This window comes from Balaenoptera musculus, chromosome 1 (assembly GCF_009873245.2).
Source record: "Balaenoptera musculus isolate JJ_BM4_2016_0621 chromosome 1, mBalMus1.pri.v3, whole genome shotgun sequence".
Taxonomy (NCBI): Eukaryota; Metazoa; Chordata; class Mammalia; order Artiodactyla; family Balaenopteridae; genus Balaenoptera; species Balaenoptera musculus.
Window position 1 is genome coordinate 9,375,720 of NC_045785.1, and position 20,596 is coordinate 9,396,315.

The following is a 20,596-nucleotide window of genomic DNA, read 5'->3' on the forward strand; positions in this document are numbered from 1 at the left end:
AGCGTATAGGAGGTGCTCAATAAATGGTGAAAGAATAAACGAATGAATGTAAGCCTAGGGAGGATGGGGGTTCCACCATTGCCAATTCTTCCATTTTTTTTTCCTAGAGAAGCTCCAAATATAGATTTTCACAAGTGATCTCCAGCTTTTAAAATGTAACTTAACTTCAATTATTTTAAGGCTTTGTGTGGGCCAACAGGAACATTTCTCCAGCAGTTTTGGCTGACTGTCTGCAGCCACTCTGGTCTAGATGATCTGAAGGCCTGGTAGGGAGGGGCCTGATATTGGGGAGTACTGAGCAGGGCCCCTCAAATCTGCCTGCCCCAGAAAACCTGGCCCTTCTGGGCCAACATACATCTCAGAGTCTAGTGTGGATGGTAATTAAGGACATCCCTCATCTCCTGCAGCCCCTCACCTGTTATGTGTCAGAAACTTGCAGCTTTGGGGGCCACAGCATGGGTGGGGAACCATGGGAGGACCTTCCCTGTGGCCAACACAACCCCTTTCCCTCTGCCAGGACAACATTTGACCTCTCTGTTCCCTGTTTTCTCCGTAACGAGTATAAATTTTGCTCTAATAATTGAAGCTCAGGGCAGTGGGCTGGTGCAGGAAGGGCTGAGGCCATTATGGAGAGGGACTCAGGCTCACAGCAGAGTCCGGCATTGTCCTATGGTCTCTCTGCATGACTTTAAGTTCCTTCCCCTTCCTAGTCCTCAGTTTCCCCTTCTGTACAATGAAGGCTTTGGACCAGCTCTGCATTTCCAAACCCATCACCTGGGGAGCTGGGTCCCCCTGCAGACTCCCTGAACTTGAACCCTTGGGGGTCAGTTCTTCCCATTGAGGCCTCCATCTAAAACTGTACACTCCTCCTTCCTACCTTGCTTCCCTGCATTATTTCTCTCTTTAGTGCCTATCACCATCCTGTTCACTCTATATTTTATGCTGACTTTGTTTGTTCTCCGTCTCTCCTCCCTTGCTGGTATGTAAGCCCCAGGAGGGCGGAGATCTTTTAAATATCAGCTTTATTGAGGAATAATTAACAGAAAACACAATTTCCCAATTTTTTTTTTTTTAATTATTCTTTGTTTATTTATTTATTTATTTATTGGGCTGTGTTGGGTCTTCGTTTCTGTGCGAGGGCTTCCTCTAGCTGCGGCAAGTGGGGGCCACTCCTCATCGCGGTGCGCGGGCCTCTCACTGTCGCGGCCTCTCTTGTTGTGGAGCACAGGCTCCAGACGCGCAGGCTCAGTAGTTGTGGCTCACGGGCCTAGTTGCTCCACGGCATGTGGGATCTTCCCAGACCAGGGCTCGAACCCGTGTCCCCTGCATTGGCAGGCAGATTCTCAACCACTGCGCCACCAGGGAAGCCCCAATTTCCCAATTTTAAGTGCACACTTCAGTGAACTTTGACAACTGTATACAGCCTCATGACCATCACAACAATCAAGATACAGAACAGCTCCATCACCCTGAAAAGTTCCCTCCTGTCCCTTCCTAGTCAATCCCCTCCCTCCACCCCTGTCCCCTGGCCACCACTGATCTGCTTGTGCCGTTCTAGTTTAGAATAGCATAGAAATGAAATCATTACGGTACATGGCCTTGCGTGGTCTGGCTTTTTTCACAAAGCTAATACTTTTGAGGTTCTTCCAAGATAGTATCTGTATCAGCAGTTTGCTCCTTTTTACTGCTGAGTAGTATTCCACTGCATGGGTCCATTGCAATCTCTTTTCTTCTTTTATAAACATTTAAAATATTTATTTATTTATTCTGGCTGCACTGGGTCTTAGTTGCAGCATGCGGGATCTTTGTTGCGGCATGTGGGATCTTTAGTTGCGGCATGCGGACTCTTAGTTGAGGCCCGCGGACTTCTTAGTTGCGGCACGCATGCAGGCTCTAGTTCCCTGACCAGGGATTGAACCCAGACTCCCTGCACTGGGGAGTGGAGTCTTACCCAGTGGACCACCAGGGAAGTCCCTGCAATCTCTTTATCCATTCTCCTGTTGATGGATATTTTGATTACTTCCTGTTTGGGGCTACGATGAATAAGGCTGCTATGAATATTTGTGTATAAGTCTTTGCATGCACATGTGCTTTCATTTCTCTTGCGTAAATACCTGGGAGTGGGATGGCTGTGCGGTAAACGTATGTTAAGACTGATAAGGAACTGAGGCCCAAAGACTCTCAGTGATACTGGTTGAAGGAATGGCGCCCTGGCATCTGCATTTTAAATAAACTCCCCAGGTACAGTCAGGTGTCTCTGTGTTGGAAGATCTGGACCCTGAGCTCCTTCAGCTCTGATGGCTGTCTTCCCTTCTGCCTTCTGTGGAGTCTAGGGTTTTACACCCAAACCTCAGCTTCTGGGGGGACCCAGTGTTGAGATTCTGATGGGTTGACCCCCACCTCGGAGAAACTCAGGCCTTGCTTGGGAGTGAGTCAGCCCACAAGCACCTTCATTAGCTTAGCATCATGAGGGCTGATAACTGTCATGGTAAACAGATACTCTTGCAACCTTGCCAGCCTGCGTCCTGCATCTTCTGACTTTTTATGAGCCTGAGATGTTCTTCCTGCCCTTCTGGTGGTAATCCAAGATGAGGCGTTCATTTGTTCATTCTTTCATAGCATTGGGCCTTTTCTGTGCTGGGCCATGTCTAGGTACTGAGGAAACATTTGTGAAAAAGATATAATTTCTGCTGTCAGTAAACTTTCAGAGTGACGAAAGATAACATAGGTATAAACAAATAAGATAATCTCATCTCAGGCAACATTAAGTTCTGTTAAGATAATATAACAGGGTAATGGATGAGGGGAACTTCAGATAGGGCAGCAGGGAAATCCTCTCTGAGATGGAATATTTGAAGCAAGGAGTGGCCTATATGATTATCCAGAGCTGCCCTGTAGTTATACAAGTCTATTGAGCACTTGAAATGTAGCTAGTTTGTATTACGATGTGCAGTAGTGTAAAATACACACCAGATTTTAAAAACTAATATAAAAAACCCCAAAATATCTTATTAATAATTTTTTTCTGTTGGTTACAGGTTGAGATGATAATATTTAGAACATACTGGATTAAATAAAATATATTATTAATTTCACCTTTTTGTTTTTCCTGTAAAAAATGTACCGACTAAATAAACGTACTATGTAGCTTGCGTTATATTCCCATTGGACAGCAGTTAGGGTAAAAGCATCCTAAGTAGAGAGATGCAAATGCAAAAGTCCCGGGGCAGGAACTGAAGGATGCTGGGACAGAGTGGGCCCGGGAAAGAGTGGCAGAAATGGGAATGGAACAAATTCAGCAGGATCTTGGTGTCGGCTCTCTGAGGAGGTGGGTTTTAATGTAAGTATAATGGGGAAGAGGTTTTAACCAGGGAAGTGGCATGGTATGAATTATGTTTTAAGACTCCTGCGGCTGCTAAGTGGCGAACAGATTGCGGGCGGGTCGTTGTAGAAGGAAGAATCCTGGGTTCCAATACTTCTGAGCCAATATGTCCTATATATTATCCTTTCCCCGGACTCGGTTTACCCCCGCGCTGTAAAATGGAGGGGCTGTTTGGGTCTTTCTACCGCTTCAGCCTCAGCACCTGCGAGCCCTGGAGGGGCGGGCAGCCCTGCAAGAGCGGCCGCGGGCGCCAGGGGGCGCCTCCTCGATGACTCGGCGCTCGGCTGGCCAGGCGCCGGCGCGTCGCCCGCTCGATTGGTCGGGTCGGGGCGGGTCTGAGCGCCGCGGGCCAGCGCCATTGAGGAGCGGCGGAGAGGAAGCGCCGCGCAGTGCCTGGTTGGGGCGGGCGGCCCGGGACACCGACAGGTACGGGCCGAGGCGGGGCGGCGCCGGGCGGCGAGCAGGGCCGGGGGCCGCAGGGCGGGCGTGGACCTGCGGTCGGCCGCTCCGGCTCCGCTTCAGACCTGGAGGCCCCGGCCCGCCCGGGCGGAGCGCTGCGCTGGGAGCCCGGGGACCCCGGAGTCCGGCCCTCCGGCCGTCTGAGCTCTTCGGGGGATCCCTGGGGCGTCCGAGCCCCAGACGGCCCCGAGCGCCCCGCCCTCACCGGGACCCTCGAGTCCGAGGCCCTGCGGGCGCCCGAGCCAGACGCTCGGGCGTTCTGAGCTTCCCGGGACTTCGGCGTCCGTGTGCTGGGGAGTCTGAATCCCCGCCGGACCCGCACCCTTTCCCGGGTAGGGGCAGCCTGGTGCCCTGGGATCGAGGGGGTGTCAGGCCGCGTCTCCCCGCCGGAGCCTCGGTCTCCACGCGGGAGCCCAGGGTGTGAGCCCCCCTGCCTTATGCCCAAGAACATGGCTCCAGTCAGGGCTCCAGAGGGTCTTAACCACCCCCTTCTCCAGCCTTTTGGGGTCACGTTCTGGGATGGGGACATCAGGCCTCAAACCTCTCTTTACCCCTCGCCCCCTGGGGTCACGCCCTGGCTGAGCCCCTCCTTCCGGGGCTGGGACGCGCGGCTCCGTTCCCTTCAGGCTGTATCTGGGAGGTGGGGTCTCCGGCCCCTGGAGCCGGGCGTAGGGTTCTGAGAGCAGAGGGGCGGCAGACGGGCTGGAGGAGCCTCGTCTCCTGGGCAGTCTCCTTCCTGCGGGGCCCCCGTCCCTCTCCGGCCTCCGATGTCCGAGCTCCCAGGGCCGGCAGCCCTCAGCCCCGCCGCCTCCGCTCCCGCGTCCTGTTGCCAGCCCTTCCTACTCAGGGCTCCAGGGCTCCAGCCGCTCCTCGAGGGAGGGGCCTGGCTCAAGGTCATGGCCGGCTGTCTGCCCACCGGTAGGCTGAGCACTGATCCCCAGTGTCACCTGCCCCACCGATTAGGGGAGGCTAGGTGGGGTTAGTACCAGGCCTAGAAACCCTGATGGACCAGAGTATAAAAACACTTTGGGATTCTGGCCAGTCTGGCGGCCCTTCCTGACACCGGATTCCTTAACGGAATTCTTGAAGTGGCCTCAAACCTGGTCTAGATGCTTAGCAGAGCTAATGGATGCCGTCTAGCTTGGGCCTCAATGTACTGCACAGGGCGTTTTATAGTGTTTCTCATCCCATCTTCTTTTAATCTGTGCTTTGCATTCGTCCACCATCAGGGGAGGTAGGGTAGGGCCAGATCTTGTGTACAAACTGACCGTTGTTTCCCTTTATAAGGAGAGCACTTGTAGATGGCACCAGAGAGAGTTTGTTGGCATTTAGGACCAGAATCAGTGGCAGTAACTTCAAAAGTAAAGAGTGTTCCAACTTTGGCTCTTTGCTTAAGTGTGTTTGGACTCTACATAGTGAGACTAGGTTAGTCAGGTTCATGTTTTGTTTTTGTAGGTTTACTCATTTAAAGTTATAGAAAGAAGTGTTTCCTTTACTCAGGCTGTTAAACATTTCTTATTTTAAGAAATTTGTTCTTGTAATCTCTTCTTTAAATAAGTGTACGCAGTAATTTTTAGCAGATTCCTAATTTTACGTAACAATGTAGCTTTAAAAAAGATCTTTGGAAAGAAATTAGTATTTTTCCAAATGCTGTTTATTTTCTTATATGTTTTTACTGTCATTGTTGACAAATAAAAGTTAATCTTCTCTGGAAATGCAAGACACTACTGACAAATAAAAACAGATTTTCCCTGGAGGTTAACTCTTGTAGAGCATTGTGTTTTGGGGTTTTTGGTGAGTGGAGGCCTCTCAGTTGGGATAAGAGTATCTCCTGGCACTAAGGTGAATAACTGGAGGTGGGGCAAAGTGCTTGGAAAGGATCCCGAAAGGGCCGGTTCCAAGTGGGATGCCTGCCACCGCAAACCTGGAGTGTCAGGCTTGGTGGGCTGGTGTCTGACATGCTTGGCTCAGAGCAAGATTTGGAGCCCACAGTTCTAACTAGGATCTACTAGCTGAGCAATCTTGAAACCCATTTAAACTTCTGTGTCTCAGGTTCCCTCATGTTAACTTTACGGAATACTAAAAATAATCTCTGTTTTGTAATGCTAATAAACAGCAGTTATTGTAATGACAGCAGTAAATCAGCACTGACTGTAAATACTGCAGCTGGAACCAGAGGATTTCTGGTGTCTGCAGTTACTGACTAAGGGGGTCCCTTGTATCAGCACTGTCTGGTGTCCAGGTACCAGCAATGCAGCTCCAAGACAGTTAAGAAGAGCGTTAAACCACTGTCGTCTCCCTTCCATTTGTATCATTTTATGAATGAGCCTGATGAACAGGTTTGCAAAATTGATTTCGAGAAGGCTTAAAGAGGATCGGTGCAGAATATGAAGTTCACTGATGCAGTCTCTTAGGCCATTTTTGCCTTAATCTAGGACAGGGTTTCTCAACCTTGGTACTGTTGGCATTTGGGGCTGGATAATTCATTGCTGCGGGGGGCTATCTCGTGCATTGTAGGAAGTTTCGCAGCCTCCATGGTCTCTTCTCACAAGGTACCAGTAGCAATCCCCCCAGTCGTGATATTCAAAAATGTCTCTAGACATTGCCATATCACATCTGGAAGAGAACCTCTCACCAGGACAGTCTAGTCCCCAGGTCAGTCACCAAAAGCAAGCAGTTTAACGGTCAGTTACATCGAAAAGATACACAACTTTGAATTGTAGGTAATTTTTGGTAAGTTTATAAGTGACTATCCCTTGCAGCTGCATCAAAATGCAGATGTTTTGGTTTGGCCCTCCATTTACTAGTGGGGGCATCTTACAGTGCTTTTCATCCCATCTTTCTTTCTTTTTTTTTTTTTTTAAATTGAAGTATAGTTGATTTACAATATTGTGGTAGTTTCAGGTATACAGCAAAGTGATTCAGTTATATTTCAGATTATTTTCTATTATTATTATACAATATTGAATATTCTTCCCTGTGTTATGCAGTAAACCCTTGTTGCTCATCTATTTTATATATAGTAGTGTGTCTGTTAATCCCATACTCCTAGTTTATCCCTCCCCTCTTCCCTCTTTAGTAACCATAAGTTTGTTTTCTATGTCTGTGAGTCTGTTTCTCTTTTGTATATAGATTCATTTGTATTATTTTTCAGATTTCACATATAAATGGTATCATATAACATTTGTCTTTCTCTGTCTGACTTCACTTAGTTTGATAGTCTCTAGGTCCATGCATGTTGCTGCAAATAATATTTCCTTCTTTTTTATGGCTGAGTAATATTCCATTGTATATATGTGCCACATCTTCTTTATCCATTCATCTGTTGATGGACACTTAGGGTGCTTCCATGTCTTGGCTATTGTAAATAGTGGTGCAGTGAACATTGGTCACCCCATCTTTTCTTAAATCTGTGCTTTGCATCCAGCCACCTTCAGGGCAGGTAGAGTAGGCTATCAGCTTGGAAAAACTGTCTGGTTTTTCTGTTCATTTCCTTTTTTTTTTCTTTCATAGATTCTTCTGTGACCATGAGAGAGAGAAACAAAGAATGATCCATGAGTTTTAAACACCTTGTCTTGAGGATATAGTCATGTTGGAAGGTCTTGTAGCCTGGGTTCTCAATACCTATCTGGGGAAATATGTCAATAACCTGAACACTGATCAGCTGTCCGTTGCACTTCTGAAAGGTGAGTACATGTATCTCTTTTTGGTGAAGTATGCTTTGCAGATTGCATTTCTATTTTTTATGTTCTTTTTGTTGTATTGAGAATAATAAACCCTGATGGACAGATGGCTTTGTATTAAATATGTGTAAAAGGAAATAATGTTCTTCCATATGACACTGATTATTATTACAGGGTAACTTAAGTATATAGCTGGATTGTTGTAGATTTTAGGGGACTATTAAATATTAAAAGGAAAATTTAAAAAAAGACCATGCTACTGGTGACTGTGCTTTACCCCAGTTAATTTTTTAGTTTTATGAAGCTTTGTGGAGGCAGCCAGGATGTAGTGACAATGGCACTGGCTTCGGCTTCAAATCCTGCTGTGTTACTTATTAGCTACATGAACAAGTCACTGAAATTCTGAGCCTCAGTTTCTTTAGAAAAAGAGGGTAATGTACCTTTACAGCATTGCTAAAAGGATCAAGTGGAGTGACCATTGAAGCTCCTATCCTGCTGGTGTGTAATAGACACCCAGTAGAAGTTTTAAAATACGTTACTGTGGGGTCTTCCAACAGAATTTCTGAGTTCTTGTCTTGCTGAGCAGTAATGTACCTAAAGCTTGAGACATTTTAGCCTTTACAGGTCTATACTGTGTAAATGCAGCCCAGTGGTTTGATGTGGGGATTGGAAAGTGGCTTTCTTCTCCTTCTCCTTGTTTTAATTTAAGTTCTGTTTGCTCAACTCAAAATGGAACCCTTTAACAAATCTAGAGAAAGAAGATAAAGTCAGTTTGCAAACATGTAGAATCATAGAAAGAGGAAAGGAGGCCTCAGATATAGTGGAAACCTCCTGGGCTTCCTGGGAGTATGAGTTTTGGCAAGTGGACCAGGGCAGGTTAGTGGGGCTAGCAGTGATCCAGATGTGTGTATAGTCTGAGCACAGGGTGCGGTGATTTTCTCTTCCCAGGAGCAGCGTTCTCCGGGGTTTCCTGACCCACCTAAACCAGGGGAGTGATCGCGGCAGCAGTAGGCGGTGGCGAGCTAGCACGGTTGCACCTCCCCGCTCCCTTCCTTTCTTCGGAAACAGAAGTGGGTTCTTTCCTGTTCTTTGGCTTTTCCTTCTGCCCTTTCCTAGAAGGGAGCTGCTTAGTGGAAAGTGAAAGTGACCAGTTGTCAGGGCGGGGCTGTGTTTAAAGTACAACAGTAGTGTCACGTTCACCTCTTTGGTCACTTATTGAAGTTCTCAGACACACTGTGAAGCTAACCAGGTTGTACAGGGCAGGTAACAGGGCCTAGAAGGAGCAACATTGTTACTAGCAACAACATTGCTAATAACAGAGCTGGCTTTCTCAAGAGTGGTATGGTAAGAAGAAGGATCTTTGCTAAAGAAACGAATAAATAGAAATTTGTGGTACCTGATAAATCATGGAGTCTATACTAATAATAGATTTCTAATCTCAGCAATTTTAGACAGAACATATCTTGTAAGGACAACTGTGTGTATCTCTGAAGCTTTCTACTGCTTTGCTGTGCTTATCTCTTCTTAAAAATTATTCTCTATGGCTTTTAATGAACCTGTGGAATTTGAGGAATGTTTCTCTGCAGACTAGAAAAATGCTTTTTCTTTCAAAACTTGTGTCAGTTAGGTACTCTGTCCTTATGGCGCCAAAGCACACCATGATGCTTGGCCAGAAAAGTTTTAGAGCATTGCAATGCACTGAGAGAATGGCTTTGCAAAGGAGTTGACACTTTTTGTTGACCTTGATGACATAGTTAAGCAGTGTTTGGGGGCAGAGGGTACTAGATAGGAATAAGAATGTTATTTCAGTCTGTCTGCAAATATTTACAGATGCTTTGGAAGATGCAAAGGAGACTGAAATAGTGGTCAAGGGTATGGATTTTGTAGCCAGACTGGGTTTGAATCCCAGTTCCGCCATTTATCAGTAACTTGGGCAAATTACTCAAATTCTTTTTTCTTCTTCTGACGGTTTTATTGAGATATAATTGCTATAGAGCACTGTAAGTTTAAGGCGTACAGCGTAATGGTTTGACTGACATCCATCATGAAATGATCATCACAGTAAGTTTAGTGAACATCCATCATCTCATACAGATACAAAATTAAAGAAATAGAAAAAACATTTTTTCTTGTGATGAGAACTCTTAGGATTTACTCTCAACTTTCATATATAACATATATGTTAACTGTATTTATCATGTTGTACATTACATCCTTAGTACTAAATTACTCAAATTCTACTAAGAATTAAATAGAAAATTAAATATTAAGATTGCTTTAGTCTCCCTTTCTGCAAATTGGAGGTAATAGTAACTATCTCATAAGGTTCTAAGAACTAAACACATGAATGTGGGTTCAAAGAGCTTAGAACTGTTCTGGGTCCTCAGTCAGTGTTATCATCATCATATGATTAACTGGTGGGTTGGACTTCAAGGGTAGATTGTGCACACGTGCTAAAAGCAATAAAAATGCAAAGTAGCATATGAGTAGTGGAAGGACAGAGATAGCACTTGTATAACATTTCATTTGTTCAGTCATTTGACAAACTTTCACTGAGCACCTGCTTTGGGTAAGACTCTGTGTTATGGAACGATACAAAAAGGGGAGACAGTAGAAAATACTTAGAGCTCAGGCATAGGGTCTAACCCTGGTTTCACCACTTAACAGCTGTTTGTGACTGTGAGCAAGTTACGTAAGCCTCCTCTTCATCCCCTCTCCCTCTTGCCGCCAGAGATCACACAGGTCTGGTATGAACTCTAGTACTACCACTGACCAGCTCTATGATTTTTAAGCAGACTGCTTGTCCTCTAAGCCTCATTTTTCTTATCTTAAAAATGAAGGGCTTCCCTGGTGGCGCAGTGGTTGAGAGTCTGCCTGCCAATGCAGGGGACACGGGTTCGAGCCCTGGTCTAGGAAGATCCCACGTGCCGCGGAGCAGCTAGGCCCGTGAGCCACAACTACTGAGCCTGCGCGTCTGGAGCCTGTGCTCCGCAACAAGAGAGGCCGCGATAATGAGAGGCCCGCGCACCGCGATGAAGAGTGGCCCCCACTTGCCGCAACTAGAGAAAGCCCTCGCACAGAAACGAAGACCCAACACAGCCAGAAATTAAATAAATAAATAAATAAATAATTAAAAAAAAAAATGAAGACAATAATAGTATTTCCTCATATTTTTGTGAGGATCAAATGAAGAAGTGCATATGAAATGCTTGGGACATAGTAAGATCTCACTGTATGATAGCCATCCTCATCTTCCACCTCCTCCGCCTCCTCCCCCTCCCCCTCCTCCTCCTCATTGTCATCGTCATCATCATCCCAGCTCCACCTCTATAATCCCTGCCCTCAGAGAGCCATTAACCGGTCCTGGAGACAGAAATAAGTGTACAGTAATACAAGGTAGTATGTATTACGTTGTTATACTAGAGATACAGGCATAATGCAGTGGGAGGGGAACCATTCATCCTGTCTGGAGGACCCTGAGAAAGCTATTCGGGGACTGGCTTTTGAGTGGGTCTTAGCAGGATCTTGATAGATGGCCCAGGCTGGGTGACCACATTCCAGGCAGAATGAGGCGTGTGAGCAGAGGCAGAAGGCTGGAACCTGCAGGGTGTCTTTGGGGTGGTTTGGGGCCAGAAGATAGCGGCTGCCAGTGCTGAGTCAAGGAGTCTGAACTCTGGGCCGTGGGCGTACAGTTAGATTCCCCCTCCTTTTTTTTTTTTTTTTTTTTTTTTTTAATAAGCTCTGAACCTCAGGTTGGCCCTTTAAATGAGGTTGGCTTCCCTAGAGCTGAGGGAAGAGGATTGAGTAGTCATTAGGTATTACTCTAAATTCACCCCAGCTAGTGACGAGATTTCTTGTTAATCTGAGGTGAGGAATTTTTGGATGAGAGAGCCATCCATAAATAAGTCTGCAAATTATCTGTCTGGAAATCAACAAACATTATTATCTATAAGGTGCTCACCTATGCTGGGTGCTTTGTGGCCTGGTCCCTTGGAGGGACCTTCTCCAGCAGGGCCAGTTGTGGGTACATATGAGTGGGTGGGGAAGTAGGAAGCCTTTGATCTGTGTTTTGCCTGATTACCTTTTTAAAAAAAATATTTATTTATTTTTATTTATTATTTATTTTTGGCTGTGCTGGGTCTTAGTTGCGGCACACGTGATCTTTTTTATTTTCAGTTGCGGCATGTGGACTTCTTAGTTGTGGCATGAGGACTCTTAGTTGCGGCATGCATGCGGGATCTAGTTCCCCGACCAGAGATCAAACCCGGGCCCCCTGCATTGGGAGCGTGGAGTCTTACCCACTGGGCCACCAGGGAAGTCCCTGATTCCCTTGTTTTTGACTTGCTATAGGCTGCCATTTCTCCTCATTCTTTCCTGTGTGTCCTCTCCTTTCTAGACCACCTCCTTTGCTGTCTGTGCTTCAGCTTCTTTAATTTTTCATTGCATGGATTGCCTGCAGTTCTTTCCACTTCTCCACTCTGTACAGCAGCCATGGAAACCTGGGGCCGTCTGCTTTTGTGACAGATTTGGGTATTGAAAAATAGGGCGAATGATTCAGATTGCAAATGTTGCTCTTCAGAAGGAGAAGAAGTTACATGCTTTCCTCCCTTTAAGTCAGTTTCAACTGATAAGGAATGTGTCTCATGTTTTTTCCCCCTTATGCTCATTTTCTCCCCAAGTGTGGATATAGGGTTGTTTCTGGGCTCTCTGGGATTATTAACTTCTCCTTTTGGTTAGTCTCAAGGTAGGTGGAGCCCCATGTGAATAGGTGTTCTTGCAAAAGTTCTGAAAAATAAGTTGGGTGCATTTGCTCAGAATCCGCCAGAATGCTAGCTTTGAATACTTCTTTAGATGCCAATGACACACAAGTCTTAATCATTCAAAGGGGAAAATAATTAAGTTTCTTGTATTAGTGTGTCTTTGGAGGAAAAGACTTGCTTTCCTTTCTTCTGGGTTCTCTTACCAGTTAATGGTTGCTGCGTGGTTGTTGTCTTGCGAATACATTTCAGACAGATTTAAGTGACTCAGAAATTGACTTGTGTTGCACAAATGAGCAACTTTATAAAACGGCTGTTTCCCCAGCGCTTTGAAGATGGGGACCCTGCCTGCCTTTGTTTTTATTCCCAGTGGCCAGCACAGTGCCTTAGGCGCAGGGGAGGGATCAGTATGTACTGGGTTGGCCAAAAAGTGCATTCGGGTTTTTCCATAAAAACCCGAATGCACTTTTTGGCCAACCCAGTATGTGTAAAGGGTTGATTTCAGTAGCTGGGAGAGAGAGAGATCTAGCTGCACCCTTGTGACTAATCCTTCAGTCTGCTTTGGAGACATCTTGTGCTTTTGGATTTAAGTAATTATAGAAACTGGGTCTGAAAAGGACCTTCAGCGGTGGTCCTGTTCATGCCTTTGCTCTCTGACTGGTTATTACACCTGCGAGTGAGGGTGCAGAGGAGAACCTGCAGAGGTGGTCTCTCCAGAGGAGAGAGTATAAATTCCTCTTGATGACCAACTTTATTGAACTCTCAGGGGCTCTCTGAGGTGGTATGGAATACACCCATTTTGGGGGAAGGGGAGGGTGGTGGGTAAGGAGAGCTTGTTAAAAATTGCAAATTTCTGCTTTAGACCCAGGAGCCTGCATTTCATCCTAGGTGATTCAGATGTTAATGGTCCTCCGGTGGAATAGTAGCCTAAACTAGGGGTCTGTAAACCGGCCAACTGGCCAGATCCCCCTGCTAGCTGAGAATGGCTTTTCCATTTTTAAAGGCTTGTAAAGAAACAAAACAAAACAAAACAAAAGGAGAATATACAGTAGACACTGTAAGTCCTGAGATATTTACTATCTGGCTCATTAGAGTTAGATCCCTGCCTAAATCCTTCATCTGCTGGTAAGCTTCAGCTGTTATTTACATGTCAGTGGGCTGGTCAGGAAATTAGTACAGAGAATGCACATTGGTATAGCCTGGGCCTAGATGTGAAACTCTCCCTTTACCCTTCATTGATTTGCACACAACAAGCAACTACTGCATTTGTTGGATGAACATGTTATGGTGTTTTTATTTTTTAGGTGCTGTTGAATTAGAAAACTTGCCTTTAAAGAAAGATGCCTTGAAAGAACTGGAATTACCATTTGAAGTCAAAGCTGGTATGTGGAACAAGGGAGTGGGAGGCAGTTTTGAGTCTTATATCGATTGGGACGTGAAAACTGAGAGCCCTTGAGTTTGGCTCTGTTGGACCAGGAAGAGGCAGGGTAGGAAGGGTAGAGTTTAGATCAGTCTTCAGGTGTGGTCTCTAGGCCACTAATATCAGGATGATCTTGGGGGTGGTGGCGGGGAGGTCAGGTGGCCCCCAGACTTACTGACTCAGAGTCTCTGAGGGAATGTTGTTGAACCTGCATCTTTAATAAGCACCCCGGGTGATTCTTATGTTTACTAAAGTCTGAGAACTTCCATCCTAGATACAGGGGGTTCCTATTTTCAGAGAATTCATTGTACATATTACTAAGAGACAGTTTACTCTATTGAATGAAAGGTGGGCTCTGGAACAGTATGCTTGGGTTTCTATTCCATATCTGCCATTTTCTGGCTGTGTGACCTTGGGGAGGTTCCCTAACCACTCTGTGTGTGCATCTTCATCTTAAGATGGGATAATACTAGTACCTATATCATAGGTTTGTGGAGAGGAATACCTGAGTTAATGCATTAAAATGACTAGAACAGTGCCCGGCACACTCAGTCGATGTTTGCAATTATTATCGGAGTCTTGCAGTTACTAGATTTGGTAAGGAAACGAGAATTATCACAGAATAAAAATATTCTTTATTAAGTGACCACTTATAAAATTAGTCCCTCTTTAGACACTGCTCGTCATTGAGCAAGCCTGTTGATATCAGTCAGTCTTTCCCTTATTTTGAGGGTACTTATATTACAATAAAGTGCAAGTGCAATTACAATGCAAATCAGTTGGCTAGGTGAAATAAAATAGAAATCTTGCAAGAGATTTAGGCCTTCTTGAAGTCAATTCAAGTCATAGGTGAACTGCCAGAATCGTAAGCAAAGGCACTGACAAGTTAGAATCTGAAAGAAACTCTCAGGAATGATGAAACGGTGGATACTTCCAAGAGAGTTCTTATTTGACTATCAAAGGATTGAGAGAGGCTCTTAGGGAAAATTGATGTTTTCTAATATTTTGGCAAAAATGACCCTTTTTATGCTTGTTCTGCAAAAATAAAATGTAACAGAAGTTATATTTTGCTGTCATATAAGTGTCCTCCCAATTAATTTAGGTTAGAATTGCAACTGTGCACTAATTATTGTTAAAATTCTTTGTTGTGAAAATTGGTGTATGGTTTCAGTTATAATATAAATTTTATTAAATGTAAAAAACTTAATTTCATTTTTCTAAAGTCAAAATTAAAATATTTTTTCATTATTTGTTGTAAGATTTCTTCATCTGTTATTGGATTACACAGTTGATCATTTGGTGTTAATGATACTCTGCTATCTTAAATATAACAGATCGATCCTGCTCGAATTATAGATCTTAGACAGTAATGATAACAGTCTGATAACGTGTTGCTTTCAGAGGTAGACTGTTAGTTGGGCTGTGTGGATCTTTGAGAAATGGTAGAACTTGGGAAATAAGTGTCACAATTCTACCGGGCCATTTAGCTTTCCCATCAGCCCGAGTTCTCATGAAGAATCGGAATTCTTTCTCGATAGAGTACCACTGCAACGTGACCTGTGTTTCGGTTGCTGTGCTCAAGATTTGACATATTGCTAAGTCTGCTGACTCCCAATAAGTACCTATCAACCAGCTAATTAATAATGAACAAGAGATGAGTTGTGTGCCCAAGGGCTAGTACAGGTGCCATGGGAAGAAAGACACCCCAGGGGAGTTTAAGATGTAGTCCTGTTGGGGAAGAGGTATTTTCCAGAGGGAGATGTTGCATTAGATATGAAAAAGTTACACTGACCTTTTTCAATCTTCTGCTTTATTATGCCTCGTTGTTACAGATCTCAGCCCACTAATGTTTGTTTCACATGTACGAAAACTTGCTGCTTGTTTTCTTAAATTAAAAAGTAAATGGTAATAATACTCCTTAAAGAAAACTAGAAGAATACAGAAAAATAGAATTTAAAAATGTGTGCAGACAGTTAACAAGACTTTCCTTTTCCCAGGCTTAATTGGGAAGGTAACCCTTCAGATTCCCTTCTATCGCCCCCATGTGGACCCTTGGGTGATCTCCATCTCCAGCCTTCACTTAATTGGAGCCCCTGAAAAAATACAGGATTTCAATGATGAAAAGGAGAAGCTGTTGGAAAGGGAACGCAAGAAAGCTCTCCTGCAAGCCCTGGAGGAAAAGTGGAAGGCAAGGCAGAAATCCTTTTGGCCATGAGAGCGGTGATGGTGAGACTTGAAATGAGCAAAGCACTAGATTCTGCTAACACCGGCTCTTTCCTTTGTAGAACGAACGCCAGCAGAAAGGGGAGTCCTACTGGTATTCAGTTACTGCCTCGGTAGTTACGAGAATTGTGGAGAATATTGAAGTAAGTCCTAATGGCTTTTATAAAGTATTAACACAGAAGGGATCGCTCAGGCTTAAGTGCATTTCACGTCCGTGGTTGCTGTTTCCTGTGGGTTTAACTGATAGCAGGGTGTCTTCGGAGAGCGCTGATTGCTCACGCGTGCCTTTTCATAGGCAGTGCCAGAGGGAAAACCTGAAAAGCGAGTCCAGCTCTGGGCAGACACAGGTTTTTCTTGCTTCAGTTAGTGTGAGTAGGAGTTTTCATTTCATTGACATTTCACTTCATTTTATTTTTGCATATTGGCACCCTACTTGCTGAAGGATTTACCTCCCAAGAAGCCAGGTCACCTGAGTCTTCATGACTAAATCACTTAATCTCTTAGTCTCAGTTTCTTCATCTGTACAGTGAGAGGGGTTGGATGTGGTTTCCAGTTGATTCCGTAGCGCACTGTGAACAGCCCAGTGAGGTATTTACTCTCACTGATGTGTCTGGAGGCAGTTTGATGAGTTTCAGTGCTAGGGCTGTTGGCCCTATTTTCTGCTTTAATTATTGTTTTGTTTGTCCTCAAAAACTAGAGCAGGGTTCACACTAATTTTCAGTGTGTCGTAAGTGTTAGCCCATACTTATTACCTCCAGGGTTTTCTTGCAGTACCAAAGTGACACAGGCCACATGTTTTTAAGGTGTCCCACTTCCCCCCAAAATACAGCCTGAGGTTGCTGGATTCATAACTTTGGTAACATTGGGGGAAAAGATCAGTACATTTGAGGTGACTGCTTTGAATTCTTTTCCAGGCAGTTATTTATTTATTTATTTATTTTAGGTGTCATTGATTTTTTTTTTTAAATTTCTCATTGTTTTTATTTTTAATAATAGCTTTATTGAGACTTAGTTCACATACCATAAAGTTCACACTTTTAAAGTGTACAATCTAGTGTTTTTGGTATATTTACAAAGTTGGGCATCGATCACCACTGTCTTAATTCCAGAACCTTTTCATCATACCCAACTAGTAGCCACTTCCAATTCCCCTCTCCCTCCAGCCCCCTACAACCACTAATCTACTTTGTGGATTTGCCTAGTCTGGACATTTCATATCAGTGGGGCTGTACTGGCCTTTTAGCATAATGCTTTCAAGGTTCATCCATGTTGTGGCATGTATCAAGACTTTATTCTTTTTATGACTGAATAATATATTCCATTGGATGGATTGCCGAAGATAAACAAAGCTGGAGTGAAGTTAAAGTGGTGAAAGCAGACTTTACTCAGTGACTCCTGACAGTAGGGGACGGAGCAGAGCTCCATTCCAGTTTGTACAGAGGTGACCAGGCCTTTTAAAGGGAAAAGGGAGGTGGGGTGGGGGTGGGGAGAGGGCTCAGGTGGAAAATTACAAAGGGTTGGTCAGTGTGGATATGATTGGGCCAGCTGTGTCTGCTAGCTGGGCTTCTGTCCTCCCAGAGAGAGGGGAGACAGAGGCCCCGTCCTTCCTGGTGATTACATTTCCAGGGAGCGACTTTTAGGTCCTTGAGTTGTAGGAGACACATCACATAGGGACAGAGAAAGCATTCGCAGTCGGAAGCCCTTTTTGGTAAATGCTCTAAGAAGGGGGGCGGGTGTGCTCTTGTCAGGCGTCGGCTAGAACACACAGCCCTGAGCTTTTCTAGACAGGAGCTCAGGAAGGGGATGGAATGTCCTGGGGACTCAGCCTTAGGCTGCTAGAAGTCTACGTTAAAATTTGGTCAGGTCTCTTAGTGTAGGCGTTTGAATGGAGTGCTCATACTTAAGAGTTTTTGCAGTTCTCAGGATAGACCACATTTTGTTTATCCGTTTGTCAGTTGATGGACATTTGGGTTGTTTCCACTTTTTGACTATAAGGAATATTGCTGCTATAAACAGTCATGTGTATGGTTTTGTGTGAATGTATGTTTTCAGTTCTCTTGAGTATATACCTAAGAGTGGAATTGTTGAGTCATATGGTAACTATATGTTAAATTTTTTGAGGAACTGTTTTACCGTTTCACCAGTAATGTGTGAACATTTCAATTTTTCCACATCCTGATCAGTATTTGTTATTGTCTGTCTTTTAATAACGGCCACATTAGTGGGTATGAAGTGAAATCTCAGTGTGGTTTTGATTTGCGTTTCCTTAATGGTTAATGTTGTAGAGCATCTTTTCATGTGCTTACTGGCCATTTGTATATCTTTTGGAGAAATGTCTGTCCAACTCCCTTTTCCATTTAAAAAATGTATTTATTTATTTTTAACTATTGAGTTGTAAGAGTTTTTTTATATATCCTGGATTTTAGTCCCTTATCATCAGATATATGATTTGCAAATATTTTCTCACGTTCTATGGGTTGTCTTTTCACTTTCTGTTATTATTTTTTAATTCATTGAAGCAGAGTGCTTTTTCTGTAGCCGCACTATAGGGGCAAGGGGAAATAAATAAGGTCAAAATGGAAATGCCCTGCTGGTGTTCCTGTGTCCAGGTTTGAGGACACAGAGGCAAGATTAAGATGTCATAAGAGAGGGAGGGCCAGTTATTTAGATACAATGGTACTACTTTATTTCAGTGTTTAAGGTGTTTTCTGAAACGATTTGATGAAAGTATTGTAACTCTCTTCTTGAGAAGGCACTGATCACAAAGAAGTGTCATTCATGTCCAGTTTGTGATTATAACTCTCTTAGGAACTTAGATTATTGGGTGTGTGTGTGACATCAGCTATGCGTTTGTGTAAAATGCCTGCTGTGGTTTACTTAAGTAAACTCCTGCCTATGGTATTCTACCTGCAGCAGTTGTCTAAATGTGTTTTTTTCCCCGCTGCAGTTAAAAATTCAAGATGTCCATTTGCGCTTTGAAGATGGTATTACCAATCCTTCCCATCCTTTTGCGTTTGGCGTCTGCATTAAGAATGTGTCCATGCAGAATGCTGTGAATGAGCCTGTAAGTATGAAATACGACTGCAAACCGGGAAGAAAGCACTCGGTCTGGAGCATTTAGGGCTCTGCCTTGTGTCCTTTTGTGTTAGGTAAATGAGATCACGATCTTCTTCTCCATGTTCTTTGGAGGGTGTGGATGTCTCTTGTCTCATTTGCTGAAATAGGGAAACAGTTAATTTCTTCTGACCTGTTCTTATTTCATTCATCCATTAAACGTTGGCACATTTTGTACACGAAGAAACTGAGGTGCAGAAAGGATCTTATCTTTGATTTTCTTCTTACATCACACGCACTCTCGGGGTACGCTCATTCTGTTTCATAGTTTCAGCAGCCACCTGGGAATATTTGTTGATGGCGCTCGCATCTGGAAGGGCCATTCTCCACCCCTCTTCTGAACTTCAGATTCAAGGTCTCTAACTACCTATGGGACGCCTCTGTGGTATTTAGGCTCGTTATAATCAAAATGATCCCATTATATTCCACCTGCCCATTTCACTCCCCTGAAACCAACTGTTTTCCTTTATTCTCTAACATGTTACTGAATGTTACAAACACACATATGAAAACTGACATCGTTAGAGCCCTTTTATGTGCCAGGCACTGTTCTTAGTGCTTTACATGATGTACCTCATTGAATTCTCAGTAACTTCCACCACTGTCATCCTTGTACTAGAGCCGAGGACGCTGAAGAGCAGAAGAATGAGTGAGTGGTGGAGTCGGGTCTTGACCCACTGAACCCAGGTGGACCGGCTGTAGATCATGGGTTGGCAGACGGTGGCCTGGGGGCCAAATCGGCCCGCCTGTTTTTGTAAATTAAGATTTAGTGGATCACTGCCACACCTGTTCATTTACATGTTGTTTAGGCTGCTTTTGTGCTGCAGTGGCAGAGCTGAGTAGCTGCAGCAGAGAATGAATGGCCCCCAAAGCCTAAATATTTGCTCTCTGGCCCTTTACAGAACAGGTTTGCCAACCCTGCTTCAGAGCACGTGTTCTTACCCACGACGCTAGTCCCTAGAAGCCTGCGCTCATCCCTTCACTTCTTATTCCTCACTTTCCATATCCATTTGGTCACAACGTCCTGCCAGTTTTTCCCGCAAAATGTCTCAAATGTGGCTCTTACGCTTATCCTCACTGCGACTGTCTGAGTTCAGGATCCTGCCAGCTTCTGCCTTGCTCAGTAAAATCCTGACTTCCGTGACCTCCTTGCTTCCATCCTAGGCTCTTGATTCGTTCTGTGCCAGTGCTTCTCAGCCTTTCCCACGTCACGGCACACAGAGAAGGATGATGGTATTTGTATAGGACACTGGGGCAAATGGATGTGGCTGCTTGGGGCTGGAGGTGCTTAGCTCAGAGTAACCAAATGCAGTGGACCCTCGAACAACATGGGTTTGAACTGTGCAGGTCCACTTAGATGCAGATTTCTTTCACTAAATACATACCACAGTATTACACGATCCTTGGATGTAGTACCTCGAATACGGACGGCTGACTATAAAGTTACACGTAGATTTTCCACTTCGCGGAGGGTCGGCGCCCCTAACTCCCATGTTGTTCAAGGGTCACTGTATTCCTAAAATGTAACTCGATCCTATAAACTTGCTCATTATCTTGA

General features: G+C 44.4%; 1 protein-coding gene across 5 annotated transcripts in view; it reads left to right on the forward strand.

Annotated features, from left to right (window-relative positions):
* The first annotated feature begins 3,637 nt into the window (after positions 1 to 3,637).
* The window catches only part of VPS13D (vacuolar protein sorting 13 homolog D), a 247,617-nt gene continuing 230,658 nt past the window's right edge, over positions 3,638 to 20,596 (forward strand). For 3 of the 5 annotated variants that reach the window (XM_036858737.1, XM_036858753.1, XM_036858761.1), the window contains exons 1-6: positions 3,638 to 3,808; positions 7,355 to 7,527; positions 13,586 to 13,663; positions 15,699 to 15,889; positions 15,987 to 16,067; positions 18,872 to 18,988. In XM_036858737.1, the coding sequence (XP_036714632.1) occupies positions 7,431 to 7,527; positions 13,586 to 13,663; positions 15,699 to 15,889; positions 15,987 to 16,067; positions 18,872 to 18,988 (564 nt within the window). In that variant the 5' untranslated portion in view covers positions 3,638 to 3,808; positions 7,355 to 7,430. Of the gene's footprint in view, positions 3,809 to 7,354; positions 7,528 to 13,585; positions 13,664 to 15,698; positions 15,890 to 15,986; positions 16,068 to 18,871; positions 18,989 to 20,596 lie in introns of those variants that run through there. The other 2 variants (XM_036858771.1, XM_036858744.1) reach the window with 1 other exon arrangement.